General features: G+C 34.5%; 1 protein-coding gene across 2 annotated transcripts; it reads right to left on the reverse strand.

Annotated features, from left to right (window-relative positions):
* Positions 1-2,832: 2,832 nt before the first annotated feature.
* On the reverse strand, positions 2,833-17,508 carry p4ha1b (prolyl 4-hydroxylase, alpha polypeptide I b). Of its 2 annotated transcripts, none has more exons than XM_051133577.1 (15): positions 17,317-17,508; positions 14,282-14,358; positions 13,512-13,608; positions 13,210-13,361; positions 11,516-11,653; positions 10,938-11,177; positions 9,150-9,364; positions 8,877-9,053; positions 7,314-7,384; positions 5,138-5,237; positions 4,994-5,047; positions 3,949-4,014; positions 3,781-3,849; positions 3,597-3,693; positions 2,833-3,474 (listed from the first exon to the last, which is right to left on the reverse strand). In XM_051133577.1, the coding sequence occupies exons 2-15, from the start codon at positions 14,355-14,357 to the stop codon at positions 3,404-3,406; spliced, it is 1,623 nt and encodes a 540-aa protein (XP_050989534.1). In that variant the 5' UTR covers position 14,358; positions 17,317-17,508; the 3' UTR covers positions 2,833-3,403. The 2 variants fall into 2 exon arrangements, with proteins under 2 accessions (XP_050989534.1, XP_050989533.1); XM_051133576.1 differs by lacking the exon at positions 7,314-7,384 and adding an exon at positions 8,099-8,169 and having other exon boundaries at positions 17,317-17,507.
* Between the last annotated feature and the right edge of the window lie 1,445 nt (positions 17,509-18,953).

Below are 18,953 nucleotides of genomic sequence, written 5' to 3' on the forward strand. Positions count from 1 at the left end.
TATTTTGAAATTAAAGTAAATAACACTGAAAGTAGCACTGCATAATTTAATTGTTATTATAGTGTTCAGTTAAAAAGTTAGTTTAAGATATATAATTATAGTGCTTTCACAACACCTCATTAATCGGGCATATTGGCAGCACTGAATGTAAACAATGCCACTGAACTGAACAAAACTCACATATTTTGCTGATATTTGCTGCTGAAAATGGTCAGTTATTGTCAGGTTTGGGGCTGTACAAATCGGCCAGTCCAGGAAAACATCTGGAGTACTATAGACTGCCAACCCTGCTGAAAAAAACAGCTAAAAGCAGCCCAGGCTGGTTGGCTGGACTTAGTGGTTTAAGCTGGAAGTAGCTGGTTTTAGCTTCTCTCAGCCTGGCTAGGCTAGTTTTAGCTGGTCGTTCTAGCTGGTCTCCCAGCCTGACCAGCTAAAACCAGCCTGACCAGCTAAGGAAGTGGCTAAAACCCCTCTAAAACCAGCCTGCTGACCAGCTTTGACCAGGCTGGATGACCAAACCAGCAAACCAGTTTAAGCTGGTTTTACCTGTTTTTTTTTTTTTTTCAGCAGGGAAAAGTTATATCAAATCAAGGATTAGAGTGCAATTAGAGTGCATTGAGGAACAAAAGGCATTTGTGATTGGCCAGACTGAACTAGGATTTCCAGGGCAAGAATCCCTGGTGAAAAAACCAGCATATGCTGGTAGGTATGTTTTAATGCTGGGATGCTGGTTAGGTATGTTTAGATGCTGTTTTAAGCTGGTCCTTTGCTGGTTTATGCTGGTCCTTGACCAGCAACATGACCAGCATAAACCAGCAAAGGACCAGCATAAACCAGCATCCCAGCATCAAAACATATCTACCAGCATATGCTGTTTTTTTCACTAGAGATCTTGGCAATATTCATGTTTTTTCTTAACATTTCCAGTCAGGTAGGTAAAATATTAGGCTAATATCTTGATACTGCTTGTACATACACTGCCCTCCAAAAGTTTGGAAACACCCCTGGTAAAGTGTGGTTTTGGACGATGTCAGCATAAATCCTTATCATTTTTTGGTGCAAATACATTAAAGTAACTTTACATTATCATTGAAGACCAGCAATAATAATTTTCATTTTGATTACATAATAATGGCAATATATACATGTCAAAGTCAGACCTGCCCCTTTGCCAGCTGTGATGCCTGGTTACTGGTTTAAACTTGGCCCAGGTTTTTAAAAGATTTTTGGGTCAGCACACCTTAATAGCTTCAACAACTGATTCCCAATTAAGTTTAGAATACAATGAATTTAGGCCCAGATTATGCAGAGCTGTAATAGCTGCTAATGGTGGATATTTTGATGAATCGAAAATTTAAGTTTTTCTATGTATAAACTGTTTATGTAATAAAAAATGTTTTCTTAGTTTGTGTTGTCCCTTATCAGTGCAAAATGATCACAAATTAAAAAGGATTCATGCCAATATTGTCCAAAACACCACTTTTCTAGGGTGTTTCCAAACTTTTGGAGGGCAGTGTATCTTTACCACTTATTTTCGTTTGTCAGTCCTGCTAAGTCCTTCTCTATATGATTTAGCAGCCTCCACACATTTTTCCCTGTGGTTTGGACAGCATAAAATAGCAGAACAAAGATTTCAGTAGTACATTAACAGTGCAAGCCATGCTGTTGTTTATATCCGAGTATCGCCAATATGGCACATCAGGGTTACTGGCCAAATCATGATGTAAGTGCAAACTCTCTGTAATTTATGCTGTCATTTCATGAATCAAAGCCACTTCAAACTGTTTATATACTAGGGTAAGCACTGGTAATACACCTGTTTTACCTTTTCATGTCCAAACCCAATGAGGTCTGTCTGGAAAAAAAAGAGTTATCTCAATGGCAGTTGCTTCAGTGACTCTGGATATTGGGAAAATTTGTCACTTGACAAGTGTGACCAAAATCGCCGCATGGGCTGTGCTAAGTGTGCGACTTGTAAAAAGCTACAGACAGGAGAAATTATCTATATTACAATATTAAGAGTGAAATCAATGGTAATAATGGTGACCATAACCAGTCTGATTCCCTGTCCAAACCAGCTTATGATTACAGAATTTCCACTAATCAGTGAAGGCTGGTGAGCATGAACATCAGCTCATTTTACAACAGAGATGTGTTTGTTAAAGGACAATGCAAAAACTGTACTGCTTTGCAGGGTTGCCAGGTTTTCACAACGAAACGCCCAATTGGTACTGGTGGGGGTGGGCTTAAAATCACCTTCTGGGGGATAAAATACACATTTTTTGAGCTCCTCATTCACAATGAGTAAATTCACATTTCAGGGGATAAATATGATGTTACTGGGGTTGATTCAACCCATGCACATGAAAAACAACCTGAGGCAACAGTGTTAAATTAGCCCAATTCCACGGGAAAAAACAGGGACTTGGTAACTACTTGGTTTGTTAATATTGTGGATATATTATTTTGAGGATTGCTTTTATTATTAGGTTTCATTTTTAAATGCAGCTACTTCTTACCTTCCTTTGAATATATCGCCATTTGTAATGCACAAAATGTGTATTATATGATCCTGAATGGTACAGAAAAGCATTATTTACTTAAATTAGGAAATAAGGCAGAAATAATTATTCTCAAATTATGCTGCAGAACGATTATGAGATTTTACACAAACTTGTGGAATTCATGCAGCTCAGTTATTGCTTATTAAAGCAAAAGGGCAAAATACCATATTTTTAATTTAACTTTTTAATTGCCCTAAAGGTCTTTCTACCTGATAATCGAGCTTTGGCACTCACACATATCATGAGGCAAACAAAAGACAACCAAAACTGAAAGCATAGAATTTATTTCTGTAGAAAACTATCACACTTCCATACGCACAAGTACAAATAAAAAAGAAACAAACAAAAACAAAAAAGTTGTTTGCATTGGCCTTAGGAATTAAGAAAATACTCTTTGGTACTTCTGTATGTGTTTCAGAGATTCATAAAACATTTTTGTAACAGATCTTTTGGTCTTAAAAGGCTGGTCTTAGTTTGCGGTGTTCCCTGTAACAACTACACTAAGGTTTATGGAGTGTTCAGTGGTTTAAATGAAAGTAAAAACAGAGGTCTGTTGGAGTTTAAGACAAGGCAGAAAGTGCAACATGGAGTTAAAAATCAATCCTAAATAAATAACAAAAATAAATCGTTTGATTGTATCTCTGCATACTCATGATGCTAACAGTCACAAGCATGTGCTGCCCAGAAAACTCTCAACATTTCTGAGTCTAACATTTAATGCAGAAAGGCACGACAATAGAAAAACTGCATAGACTTATGCATAGTCATTCACTCTTTGTACAGACACACATCCCTGACACCATGACACTAAACAGGAAATAAATGAGGAAAGGAAGTCATCATTCCAAATTGGACAGCGTACAGGGCCGTCTGAATTCTTGACCTCGTTCGTGTATCCATTTGTTTGATACTGGAGGAAAAGAGTAGGAAGAGAGAGAATAAAACAAGTGAGAAAAGAAGTTTGTTACAGATGTTTTTGGCCAAGCATTTACATTTGCATACTTGCTTATGTCATATATACTACAGACTCACCCCATTTGTTGCCTACTAATACTGGACAAGCAGCATGTCTTGTGCTGTAGTCTCCTTCTCCGCTGGCAAAAAGGTTATACCAGAACACTGCAGTACCCTGAAAGAAACAACCAAAGAGAATAAATATTAAAACAAATCAACTAGATTATAGATTATCAAGAATTATTTATTAGTGGTGTTTCACCTTTTTAGGCCACACTGCTGCTCCAACATCTGTAAAGACTGTAGCACCCCCTGCTGCCACGTCACTCATCTGCAACACAGCATAAGTCAATATAGTACAGGATATATTGATGTGAAAGTAATGATTGGCATATAGTGTGTTGTATAATGTGAAATACAGTTTACTCACATAAAAGAGCCAAGTGGCAATTCGGTTTCCTGTTCCCAGTTCTTTAAAGGCATCCGGTTCATCTTTCTGTATGTTAAAAAAAAAAAAACACAAGTGTGAAAAATATGAGACATACACTACCGTTCAAAAGTTTGGGGTCAGTACATTTTTATTGTTTCTTTTTTTTTTTTTTATAATTAATAATTATAATAATATAAGTTAATAATTAAAAGTTTATTAAAAGTTAATAATAAATAATTTACATTGTTATAAAATATTTATATTTTGAATAAACACTGTACTTTTTAAACTTGTTATTCATGAAAGAATCCTGAAAAAAAAAAAAAAAAAAAAAATCACAGGTTCCAAAAAATATTTGGCAGCACAACTGTTGATATTATCCAACATTGATCATTCTAATAATAAATCCGCATATTAGAATGATTTCTGAAGGATCATGTGACACTTAAGACTGGAGTAACAGCTGATAAAAATTCAGCTTTTCATCACAGGAATAAATTATATTTTAAAGTATGTTAAAATAAAAAAACATTATTTTATATTGTAAAAACATTTTGCAATATTAGTTTTTTCTATATTTTTAATCAAATAAATGCAGCCTTGATGAGCATAAGAGACTTCTTTAAAGACTATTACAAGTCTTACTGACCCCAAACTTTTGAACGGTAGTGTATACTTACAGTATTGTTCAAAATAATTTTAAATGTTTTTAAAAGATATCCTATGCTCACAAGGCTGCATGTATTTAAAAAACGGCAAATAATAATATATTGTGAATGATTATTACAATTAAAAATAACTATTTCAATTATATTTTAAAATGTTATTTATTCATATGACGGCAAAGCTGAATTTTCATATAAAGAATGTAAAAACCCCCAGCATTTTTTAAAAATAGTAATCTTTTATAACTTTATAAATGTCTTTACTGTCACTTTTAATCAATTTAATGTCTCCTCACTGAATAAAAGTATCTTTATAAAAAAAAAATTAAATTGCTTAATGTGTCTTTTTTTTTATCTGTGAAAGAAGGACAGGAACTCACCCTTCCAAAGTCGAAATGAGGTTCGTACTGACCGCCAACTCCATAATTTGCAACCTTAGATGAAAAACATTGATTATGGAAATTATATTATAATGGGTGGATTCTTGATCAGACTAAAAGCCACTTATTGGCTGATTGTGTTACCTGCAGCTCTTCTGCTGTGTCCATTTCCAGGCCTGTTACATCCTCGACACGCTGGTTAATCTTTTCAATCGTAGAATGCTCATATCCAGAAAGCCAAGCACTAGAATGAGGAAAAAAAAAGTGGAAGTTGAAAAAAACTGAAACAAATATATACAAAAGCAATTAAAATACTACTACTATCTATATATAATAGACCACATGCCACAACATGCAACATGCATTATTTTCAGACATTTTCACATTATGTTTATGATGATAAGATTTCTAAAATGCAATAAAATGGATGAATTTATTTTATTTAGTTATGAATGTGAAAATGTCTGATGGTGAAAACGAACAGACAGGTGAAGCTGTAAAGAGTGGAAAGACGAATTAAAAACAGGAGACAGCAGACAACAAAATGAGTTCAATCTCTCTTTTGAATATCAGAGTAAAGGAAATCAGCAACAGTGAACTCATTCAGAAGTATGAATGAGTGTGATTGTGTGCATGTGTGAGAGAAAGAGAGTGTGAGAGAGAGAGGCCCCTCAGCAACTGGAAATCAACTAAAACATTCTTAACCCTGTTTTCTCACATGAAACTGTTATTTCCCCAAAAGTCACTGCTGACATCTGCAAAACTGATTAAATAAACTTGCAATTCTGACTTTTTTTTTCATAGAATGTGAGAACTAGCATTTGCAAGTTCTAAAGTTACAATTGCGATATACAATCTCGCAATTGCAATGAAAAAAGTCAGGATTGTGCGATACAAACTCACATTTGCAATTGTTAGTTTATATTACGCAACTCTAAGAACAAAAAAGTCAGAATTGTGACCATATCTGACATTATAACTCGCAATTCTGAGAAAAAAGTCAGAATTGTGAGTTTATATCTACAAATCTTACTTTATTTCTCAGAATTGTGTTTATATCTCTCAATTCTGACTTTGTAACTCACAACTGCAAGTTTATATCTCACAATCCCGACTTTATTTCTCAGAATTGCAAGTTTATATCTCACAATTCTGAGAAAAAAAAAGTCTGAATTGTGAGTTTATATCTCATAAATCTGACTTTATTTCTCAGAATTGTGAGTTTATATCTTGCAATTCTGACTGTGTAACTTACAATTCCAAGTTTATATCATACAATTCTGAGAAAAAGTCACAATTACCTTTTTATTTTTTTATTTAGTGCCAGAAGCAGGCTTCCATACATTCCTGTTTAAACGTTTGGGGTCTGTGAGAATTTTAAAAAAGTTTTTCAAAAGTAATATTGTGAAATATTATTACAATTTAAAATAAACGTTTGGTATTTTAATAGAGTTTAAAATGTAATTTATTCCTATGATGCAAGGCAGAATTTTAGCAGCCATTACTCTAGTCTTCAGTGTCACATGTTCAATCAGAAATTATTCTGATATGTTGATTTGGTGCTCAAGAACGTATTTGAAACAGAAATCTTTTGTAACATTATAAATGTATTTACTGTCACTTTTGATCAATTTAAATAAATTGAATGAACATATATATATATTTTTTTTAAGACTGCCCCAAACTTTTGAACGTTAGTATATATATATATATATATATATATATATAAAATTTATTTTAATATATTTATTCTCTCTACAGAATATTAGTGGTGTTAAACTCACAAACTGACACATTCATAGCTTTTGGTGTGAAAGGAACCCTTGAGTTTTTCAGCGACTCCACCCAGTCTCCACCCAGCCTGCCCATGCTGAGACGTGCGTTCTCAAACATACGCACTCATAATAACTAGGATAAGTTAAACCACTCTGGTGTTGCTGGAAATGTGAGTGAGACAACAGTACTATGTATAGCTTTATTAAAAAAAGACATTTTACTGCACTCAAATGGCATGTCATGTGGAAACTCAAGGGCGCCGTGCTGTACAATTATTTATTTATCATTTCTCAAATATTTCAAATAGTCAAAATATTAAGGAGAGTGTAGTAGAAGAAAGACTCAGCATCTGTTGCCTGTAAAAGTAGGTCACCAAACCTTCTACAGCTTTGGTTTTACAGCCAAATAAAGGTTGGATTTTTGGGCTTAATCCAATATAAGATCACACTTTGAATCTACATTTCAAATGGGGCTCTCTAGAGATGATGGTTAGGGTGATGATTTTGGATAGGATGTTTTGACCTTTGACCTTTTGATCCCTTACCTCTTGGAGACTCTGTACTGGGCAGTGGTCAGTTTTCCCGTAATGGGATCGTGCACAGTGGCTCGCTTTAGCTATTCACCATTACAAAAAGCAAAGAGGAGGGAGAGGGAGACAGAAGAGATTGGAAGTAGAGCAAGAACACAAAAACATGGACAGAGAAAGTGCAAACAAAAAAGAAGAGGAGAGAGAAAGGGAAAGAGAGAGAGGTCACTTTAGTGTCATTTTTCTGAACTGAAGCCATGTAAAGAACAGGGACAGAACTGTACACCAGTGGCGATGCAAAATTTTAAAGAACTTTTTGACTTCTCAAGTCGAAGTTATTAGCATAAATATGAGTTACTAAATCCTAAACGGTCGAATTGTAATTTCAAATCACTTTGTCCCTGTTCAAGCCCTCCGTACAGACCGCATGATGACTACTGCAAGAAAAAGTAACAAAGTAGAGCATTTCTTACTCTTTCTTTCTTTTATCCAGCACCGCATGACAAAAAGACAGCAAAGCAAGGGCGGACAACTCCTCAGCATCAAACCAATATCTAGTGTGTGTTTACAAAGTTACAGTCACAGCTAGTGCCTGTCAACATATGAAATTTTCTAATTTAAAAATATATATTTTGTTAGTTATCTAATGTGAATTTTGATAGCAATTAACTGAACAATTGTGATTTAGGATTTACCATGTTTTGCATAGTTTCTGCTAAGGAGTTCTCAGATTCTACGGGTCGGATAAAGCACGACGGTTCGTTTATGGGCAGCGTTCTAGACTCGTACACTCAATGCCTTACCTCTTACTGATCCTGTAATGGGCGGTCTCAAGCACGCCCGTGATGGGATTGGATATAGTAGCCCTACGGAGCTGAGGAGCCAGATAGGAATTACATGCAGGCTCCTGTATACCCTCACTCATATTTACAAAAAACCTAAATCCTATAACCCTAAAAACAACTTTACCTTGCTGTTGTGGACCAAAAAACAAGTCATAAGTAGCATGGGTATATATGTAGCAATAGCTAACCATACATTGTATGGGTCAAAATGATAATTTTTCTTTTATGCCAAAAATCATTAGGATATTAAGTAAAGATCATGTTCCATGAAGATATTTTGTAAATTTTTTCCCCATCATAAATATATCAAAACTTCATTTTTTAATAAGTAATATGCTTTGCTAAGAATGTAATTTGGACAACTTTAAAGGTGATTTTCTCAATATTTTGATTTTTTTTGCACCCTCAGATTCCAGATTTTCAAATAGTTGTATCTCGGCCAAATATTGTCCTATCATAACAAACTATACATCAATAGAAAGCTTTTTTTATTTACTCAGCTTTCAGATGACGTATAAATCTCAATTTCAAAACATTTATCCTTATGACTGGTTTTGTGGTCCAGGGTTACATATAAGATACTGTATGGAAAATGTATAATCAAAAATGTATAATTAAATAAATAACATATTCTTAGAATTTATTGAAAATGTAATTATTTGTTTACATTTTTAATTAAAAAATTAAAATAACAAAAACACTCAAAAAAACAAAAAAAAACAAAAGCACAACTCACTCTGGGTTTTGCCATTTCCTTCACTGTCTTGATTTCACTGTCGGAGATGATGTCATGATAACGGACAATTCGTGGGCGGTCCCATTCATCTTCCTGTTTCACTGGACCCAATAGCAACCGCGGGTTACGGTTGTTGTCAAAGTAACGGCAAAACAGTCGGCTCTGTCTGCGAGGTGTCTACAAGTAAAAAAAGCAAAAGAAAAAATTTGAGGAAAAAAAAATGTAAAACATGCATAAAGAAAACAATTTTTTTTTTTAAATAGTTCCGCTCACCAGTTTGACTCCCTCTCCTCGGCACAGCATTTCATATTTCTTCCTCTCTGGCAGAGGGTCTTTGGACCGTTTCCTCTGAGCGTCGCGTTTGTCCAGCACTTTCTTTTTTCTTGTTTTATCTTCCTGTTCCTTCTTCTCGGCCTCTGCCTTTCTCTGCTTCTCCAGCTGGAACTCAAAATACTTCAGGTTCCCATTGGCCCTCTGGTGATCGGGGTCTGAGATTCACACACACACAAAGGCAATTCAAAGTTAGAAAAAACATATATTTGTGTTATCAATCATTATTTCTATGTCTTGTAAATTCATTGTTTCTACCACTGTCTTTACTAACCATACATGACATTCTAATCAAAAGAGTTCATATTATTAATAAGAATTGAAAGAATTAATATTCACTTTGAAATTTGCTGAATATTACATTTAACCAATGTTGTTGTTAATTATAACTAACACTACTAAAAATCATTTTTATTACATGGAATAAATATGAAATAACATAACATAAATATTATATGAAAAACTTGTAATATTTATTTTGTAATAAAAATTAATTATATTTTTATAAATAAAATAAATTAAAATAATAATAAAAGTGACAAAAGCATATAGCAAAATTACTACTAGAAATCACTTTTATTATATAAAATAAATCTGAAATAAAATAAAATATAGATATTAAATGAAAAACTTGTAATATTTATTTAGTAATAAAAATTACTTCAGTGAAAACTGAAATAAAATAAATTTAAAAAATAATAAAAGTGACAAAAGCATATAGCAAAATTACTACTAGAAATCACTTTTATTATATGAAATAAATCCGAAATAAAATAAAATATAGATATGAAATGAAAAACTTTCATATTTATTTAGCAATAAACATTACCTAAATGAAATCTGAAAAAAAAAATAAATAAATAAAATAAAAATGACAGAAAAAAAAGGAAAATTACTACTAGAAATCACTTTCATTAAATTAAATAAACATGAAATTAAATAAAATATTATTAAGTGAAAAACTTTTAATATTTATTTAACAATAAAAATTACTAAAAAACTGAAATAAAATAAATTTTAAAAACTAATAAAATTTAGATAAGTATATAACAAAATAACTATTAGAAACCACTTTCATTAAATTAAATAAATCCAAAATAAAATATAAATATTAAATGAAAAACATTAATATTTATTTAGTAATAAACATTACTTAAATAAAAACTGAAATAAAATACATTCAAAAACTAATAAAAATCACAAACGTATAAGCAAAACTACTAGTAGAAATCACTTATTAAATGAAATCAATATAAAATAGAATTAAATATGAATATTAAATAAAAAACTTTTAATATTTATTTAGTAATAAAAACTATTCAAATTAAAACAAAAAAAATTAAAACTAATAAAAATTACAAAAGTATACAGCAAAATTACTGCAAGAAATCACTTTCATTAAATGAAATACATATGAAATAAAATAAAATATTAATAGTAAATGAAAAACTTTTAATATTTATTTAGTTATAGCTAATTAAGGGTTTTACTAAAAAGTTAAATTTATTAATTTAGTTATTACTGAAATGAACGCTGAAATAAAATATATAAAACAACTAATACAAATTAAAAAAGTATATGGGTATATTACTAAAATGTTAAATAAAATCAGAATATATAAAAAATAAAAAATAAAAATAAAAATCACATTTTTAACAAATACTATATATAAATAATATTAACAGAACATTGCATTTAAGTGTTCTTAAATCATTTGTTAGATTTCTTTACCCAGTTTCAGCATCCTCTTAGTTAGCTCGAGGGCTCGCTCTAGTTCCCCCTGCTGGTAGATGGCATAACTGAGGTAGTCCATGATTGTGACCTTGTCAATGGTGGATTCCTCCCCTTCATCCAGCTGTGTGAGGGCCTGAGCCATCCAGAGCTCTGTGTGATAGTAATCTGCCTCAGAGTAAGCAATCTTCCCCAGCTCAAAGCAGTCCGCCACTGTCATCTGGCTCTTGTGCACAACACCTGAGGTCACACCATTGAGGAGACACAAAAACAAATAATTAAATTAAATAAAGGTTGTATAATTATACGACCTATAATTAAAGGTCGTATACTGATTTGCATTGTTCTAAGATGTCAACAACAACAAGATTCATAATAACTGGTGTTTTTTTTTAATGGCTCCAGTTTTATGGCTCTATCTCTTGAGAATCATTATCAAAACAATACAAGCGCAACTTATCACAGACACAGCTTGATGCTGCTCATAGAGTTCACACAGACCGTGGTAACACAATGTTCTTGATAAAGATATGCACAGTCTGGAATGCATAAACACATAGACAAGTACAATTGCTCACCAGGCAGGTCTCCATTAGAAATGGTGTTGGCAGACAGCTGGTATGTGTCCTGTAATCTAAGCAAAGCTTTGGCTGCTCCTGTCTGGTCCTCGTCTGTTGGGAAATACTGTCTCTGGACGGTCAGATTAGAGATAAATCCTACAAATGAGAACAAACAGAGAAAAAAAATGCTTGATCTTGAGGATTACAAGATTAAGAGGTTTAGAACACATACAGAGACATTTAAGCAAAAAATGCAATTACTATAAGCATTGGGCTATATGACTAAAATCATATAACACTCTAACAGTACACCAGCATACTAGTTTCGGGTTAGTAAGATTTTGTTTAGCAGAAATTCACATTTTAAATATTTAAAGAGACAGTAACTGCTAGGGGTGTTACGGTACACGTCACGGTTCGGTACGTACCCCGATTCGGGGGTCAAGATTCATTAAAAAAAAATCTACTATGCTTGCTATGCTGTTTCTTTTAATTTATTTGTAACAGACAGTAGTACAAATTACAAATTTGTTTCACCTAGATGTGAAAATACTAAATACTATATCAAATTGTAATGTTACATACATAATCTGCAGTACACATGTTTTCTTTAACTTACAAAAGACCTTTTACAGTAGGTACGTTTCCATTCTTTGGCGATACTATATAAATGTCGCTAAAAAAGTATTGCGAAATGACAATGTTTCCATTAACCGATGTTATGCGACCAAAACGTAAAACTAAATCCTCTCGTGACGTCAAGTCATGGCAACAGATTTTGGTGGGATTTGGATGGATTTTGGCTTTATTTGATTGGAAAAGGGGATCATATGACTTTTTAAACGTGCCATGTGACCTGTAAATGCGAAAAAGCCATTTCCATTGCAGTTTTGCGAAATATTCCTTTTTCGAATTGCCGAAAACCACCTTATGCGAGCGTAAAAATTTTTTTGCAATATATGGGAGTTTTGCAAAATTGACACGTTTCCATTAGCCATATTTTTCATTTCGCAATTTAAATTCGCGCATCTTGAAGGGTAATGGAAACGCGCCTAGTGATGCATTATTAATAAGACAATAAATGACAGTGTTTTAAGTTGATTTTGCTGGTATAAGGAAACAGTTTATGTTATCGCGCCGGTGCGCGCACACGCACAAAACATCAATTCCAGGCTTCCAGCATTGCTAACTTGACAGCACAGTTGGTACTTTATCAAAATAAAATACAGTGAACCATTGTTCATTGCTTCAACGTTGGAACGCACTGAAGTACAAAGCCTATAATTTACATACTAAATCATAGTTTAGCATTTGGATACATTGCAAATATGGACATATTATAGAATATTTAGATTTGTGCCGAATGAGAGAGGAAGGAAACACGAGTACAAAGCTCCATTACGCAAACAGTTGAATGCGCAAGCCTTTCAAGTAATGTAATACTCCTTAGTGAGAGACGCGTTCAGAATCACCACATGATAACTGTATAGTGGTCTTTGCTTTCAAATGCGCAGAGTTGCATTACTGCGATTGAGGGTGAATTGCCTGTATTCGTTGTAAGGCCTTATGCACCGAACCGAGATATCCGTACTGTGACGGTTCTGTATGAAAACATGTATCACTACACCCCTAGTAACTACATGTTATATAGAGAGATATAATGCTATTCTGCCCAACACTAATTACTATGTCAGACTTTCAGTGTCACTAACCGTTGGTTGTGTCTTTCAGCACCAGGCTCTCCAGATCAGCCCACTCACTGTTGAGCCGTTTCACCAGCTTGAAGGCATTGACCGGGTGCCCCAGGAATCCCTCGGGGTCCTGCGTGGCTGTGTTTGTCAGCGAGTCCAGTTTGTCTGCCCACCTGTTGCAGGAAGAGAAGCAGAACATTCACCAGCTGTCTATGAGCTGCCAAATGACTAGCAAAAAGAGACACTTTTTAATGAAATCTCAAGTGATTTTTGAGGCAAAGGACAATCTTGACTCCCCATGTTGAACATGTGCGTTTACTCACTCTTTGACCAGCTCTAGTCTGTTCTCCTCCTGTTTGATGTATTCTTTTAGTGAATTCACCAGGTCTTTCTCTGTGTACAATAGGTCTGTCATCTGACCTACAAGTCAAAAAGTCAAACATCAAATCTGAAACACAGCAAACTTTCTCTAAATATTATACAGAGCTTCAATGACAAATTTGTTGAACATCAAGATGTTTATGTTTTCAGATATTTAATATATATTGTGACCCTGGACTACAAAACCAGTCATAAGGGTCAAGGTTTTTGAAAGTTGAATAAATAAGCTTTCCATTGATGTATGGACAATATTTGGTTGAGATACAACTATTTGAAAATCTGGAATCTGAATGAGCAAAAAAAAATCTAAATATTGAGAAAGTCACCTTCAAAGATGTCCAAATTAAGTTCTTAGCAATGCGTATTACTAATTAAAAATTAACTTTTGATATATTAATTGTAGGAAATTTACAAAATATCTTCATGGAACATGATCTTTACTTAACATCCAAATGATTTTTGCCATAAAAGAAATATCGATCATTTTAACCCATACAATGTATTTTTGGCTTTAGCTACAAATATACCCGTGCTAATTATGACTGGTTTTGTGGTCCAGGATCACATATAGTTTGCAAAAAAACTATATATATTACTTTTGAAAGACCGCTTGGTCACAAGCACTTCCTGCAAGTTTCATATGTTTGGCAGGATGCATAACATAATAAGGAATGGATAGAGTACAGAAAAAAACAATGGAAGATCATCTCACCTATAGAAGTGAAGAAGTCATTGTGGGCGTACAGGGAATGGAAAAGGAAACTCAACAGGAACCAACACAAAGCCATCCTGAAAGAAGAAGAGAGTGTAAAAATGTCACATCTAACACAATGCAATATGCAACTCCTCCTGAGGATGTCATAAGAAATTCTTTTTTCTTCTCTTTGAGGTGTTAACACAATCAGATACTATAGCCAACTCTCAGGCAAAGCGAAAATGCATTACTGAAGCAACTAACACACTGAAAATACATTGAAAAATTTGGTTTTGGTTGCCATAACCCCCAGCTCACACCCATTTGGATACACATGGCCGCACATGGATCAGAATTTTGGCACAAAGGCAGAATCTAGAGGGCAAACAAAAAGCATCACACTAGGCCTGTGGGAAGATCCCCTTTTGTGTGGTTAAGCCAGTGTCAGCGTGTATAAACAAGATGTCACGTTTGTTTGTTGAAAAGGACAACTACGACAACCAGGGGGAAGCCTCGGGGCAAAGAGACAAAAATGCTCACTGAGAGATCCACACAAAGCTGCTACATAGACAATGATGAGCGTATCAGATTTTAAAATTTTGCAGACGTGTCATGGAACGCGAAAAGCATCTGACAAATGAGATACGCAGAAGTAATGCCCTTAAGGGCCAAAAATCAAAAACTCACAGGACCTGCTCTGGGAACCTGTCTGAACCAGCAGGCATCTTGTATGAACCGCTTGTAAAGCCACATGTCAGAATAAGATGAATAATATAAGGTCATCATGAAGGATACAATGTAACACGTGAACCTGCATGCCTCAACATAGTGCACTGGCTTTATCATAAAGATCTAGACAGACATTTATCTTTCTTTGATCTTCAATGACATAGAAGGAATCCAAGTCAGAGCTATGTCCCAGCCAACCTCCTCTAAATCTACATGAACCTAAATCAAAACCTTTTTTTATTTTTTTCCTTTCATCTAATCAAAATTCAGGCAAAAACATGTTTTCTTGATAATACTGTTGATAATCAATTTATTATTTTTTCCTGTGTACCTTAAAGAAGTAGTTCACTTCCAGAATGAAAATTTCCTGATATTTTACTCACCCCCGTGTCATCCAAGATGTTCATATCTTCAAAAGGAGTTTATTTTTTGAGCCTTTCTTTCTTCAGTCACAAAGAAATTAAGTCTTTTTGATGAAAACATTTCAGGATTTTTCTCCATATAGTGGACTTCAATGGTATCCAGTACGTTGAATGTCCAAATTGTAGTTTCAATGCAGTTTTAAAGGGATCTACACAATCTCACCTGAAAAATAAGTGTCTTATCTAGCAAAACGATCATCATTTTTTTAAAAGAATACAAATTTATATACTTTTTAACCACAAATATGTAATCACACAGGTGAAAGTATCGACCCAATGTTTATAAAGCGAATGTGCAAAAAAGTCCTTTAAAAGGCCTTTAAAAAAAAAAAAAAAAAAAAAGAAGTAAAACAACGTCAGATGATTTTGAAGTTGGAGGAAAAAATGAGATGGAGCTTTTCGCCCCTAACCTACCTTTTTTAAATACACAGACGAAGAACTAACCACGTGTGACCTTCCCAACATAATTACGTAATGCGTGAAGATGCAAATGCGTATCACAGAGCTAGCACAAGATGAGCATTTGTGGTTAAAAAGCATATACCTTTTTATTTTTTTTAAGAAAATTACCTAGCGTTTTGCTAGATAAGACCCTTATTCCTCGGCTTGGATCGTGTAGAACCCTTTGAAGTTAAACTGAAACTACAATTTGAACCTTCAACTCCAATTGAAATCCACTATATGAAGAAAATCCCTGGAATGTTTTCTTAAAAAAAAAAAAAAATTCTTTGCGAATGCAGAAAGACATGAACATCTTGGATGACATGGGGATGAGTAAATTATCAGGTAATTTTCATTCTGGAAGTGAACTTCTCTTTTAATAACTCTTGCTATACTACTATATTTTGTAATATCCTTTTAACCAAAAGCCAGGTTAAAACATCACAAATGTGAGTAAGTATTAGCACCTAATCAATATCATCACGATATAACTGACGCTAACTGTCCGTCCTCATGCAATGACTAACTTTAGTGTTTCATTCCCTTCCTTTTAGACAGTTTTCCCCATATTTGTCAAGTATATGCCCTTACAGAAATATTTACTGGTATATTCATCTCTTACAAATGTCATACAGTAGTTCAAAAGCTCCTCCATAATTACAGGAAAGACCCTACAGTGGAGTGCGTGAGCTTGTGAGGGTCCAGCATGGAAGCCGACCGCAGTTCATTGGGTGCAGAGCCACGGAACTGCCACGTCTTCATCCCGCCCCTTAGAAAACTCGAGATGAGTTAACCGGACTGCAAACTCCCCAAAAAGTTCACAGGCAACAGATGCCAAAGGAAAAGATATAAATATCTGGGAAGCAGGACAGATCAGAATACCGTTTTTATAAAACACGGAATTACTGCAGGAGTGTGTTAATCAATAAAACGCACGCCGGTACGTTGGCGTGCTCGACTCAGAGAAACAACATAACATAATTTTTGCAACATTATTTCGCAAAACATAATGCTGCATAATGTTAATAATAATGCTGCAAATAGTTCGTTTGCCTTGTCCAAATCTTTAGACTACATACATATTCTTTAAAACAGCAATAATACAAACTCGAATAGTTTGTCATATATGAAAAATTAAATCTGAAGTCTCTTAAATAGTCGCTTAATGAGCTTTAAACATGTACTAAGGATTCAGTTATTGGACACTCATATTTATCATTGTAACTATATTATTGTGTATACTGAAGACTCGTGCACTTTTTTACAACTAAAAGTTTCTGAACTTAGACATTACAGTTGTTAATATCCAGGGAAGGATTTATCTTTGCATTGTCGGATGTGTCATATTACGTTTGCTCTGCGAATTTAAAAAAAAAATCACTGCAACATAAATACTTTAACAATAAATCCGAAATTAAACGAAACTTCCTGTGAGAGTTTGTAAAGTAAATATCATTGTACCTTTCAGGCTGTCACCGCTCGCCGAGAAACAGTGAATCGATCCAGATGTTGCTCTAGTGATGCTGATGAGATGAGAAGCTCAGCATGGATGGAACACTCTTCTGTGTTTACGATGCTTTTTGTCTGCAGCTGGGCTTTATGTGAGAGGCTGTACCGCTCTTCTCCTCGCCATCTGGCGGCGGGGATTCCGCTGAGCTACGTGCAGAGTCTCACACACTCTCCAAAACGCATGGAACCAGGTGGAATTTCGAACTGCGCATGCGCATAGTACAGTTCTGACGTCTCCATTCCACATGGCTCATCCTTATAATGTCGTACTTGTTACAGATGTGGGTTTTAATTTGTTCTAAAGAGCTCGGATACATATGTAGTAGTTTATGTTGAAATTGTGTCTGATAAAAACATCCAAAATAAATTTTGATTTTTAAACATTTGTAGAATCCATAATGCCCCTGTAGAAAAAAAAAATCAGCATATACTGGTTAGGTATGTTTTGGAGCATGGCTGCTGGTTTGAGCTGGTTTAAACTGATCTCTAGCTGTCAATGAGCTGGTTTAAGATGGTCCTTAGCTGGTCATGAGCTGGTTAAAGCTGGCCCTTCATGTTCTGGTCCTAAGCTGGTCCTTAGCTGATCCTAAGCTGGTCATGTGGTGGTCCTAAGATAGTCATGATCCAGTCCTTAGCTGGTTTAAGATACTCCTCCTTACTTAGCTGGTCATGAGCTGGTGCTAAACTGATCATTATCTAGTCCTTAGCTGTTCATGGTCCTTAGTTAGTGTAAGATGGCCCTTACTTAGTTGGTCATAAGCTGGTTTCAGCTGGTCCTTAGCTGGTCATGAGCTGGTTTAAGCTGATCCTTAGCTCGTCATCTGTTGGTCCTAAGCAACTAGCTCCTGCTCAGGACAATTTTAGGACCAGCACATGACCATCTTAAACCAGCTCATGACCGGCACATGACCAGCTCAAACCTGCAGCCATGCTTCAAAATATACCTAACCATTATATGTTGGATTTTTCAACAGGGGCACCCTTCATTAAAATTAATAGTTCACCCAAATATTTTCACTGTAGAAAGTAATGTTATGTATATAGGACTGGGCTTGTGGATTACTTACATTACTTGTGGAGTATTGTGGTGCTTTTATTAATAGTTTGATCTCTCTTCTGACGGCACCCATTCACTTCAAAGGATCAAGTGAGCAAGTCATATCATGCAAAATTTCTTTTTTTTTTCCTTTCTGATTTTTAGGTGAACTATTCTTTGAAAAAAATGCTATTATCTGTCAATCAAGGCTGAATAGTTCATGCACTTATTAGGGATTACCCATTATTTCTTCTTTCTGCATAATAAATATGTACTGTAAAAAGGGGAAGTCTTTTTTACTTCCAGTTTTCTTTTTTTCTGTGCAAAGAAAAAAAGAGCACATATTTTCCTCTCTTCCCCTTCTACCACTCTTTCTCTGCCGCTTCCTCTCATTTTGATTTATAACAGCTTTCTGAGACTTTCTGGGTGGAAATGAAGTGGCAGCTGCTATTTATCTTTGTAGTCACTCCTGCTGGTTTCAATTCTGAATGCAACCTTTGCTTTCCAAATTAACACTAAGTTATAAAAGAGACAAACGTTTGTCACAAAGCCT

The sequence above is a fragment of the Labeo rohita genome, chromosome 17, assembly GCF_022985175.1.
Source record: "Labeo rohita strain BAU-BD-2019 chromosome 17, IGBB_LRoh.1.0, whole genome shotgun sequence".
NCBI classification, from domain to species: domain Eukaryota; kingdom Metazoa; phylum Chordata; class Actinopteri; order Cypriniformes; family Cyprinidae; genus Labeo; species Labeo rohita.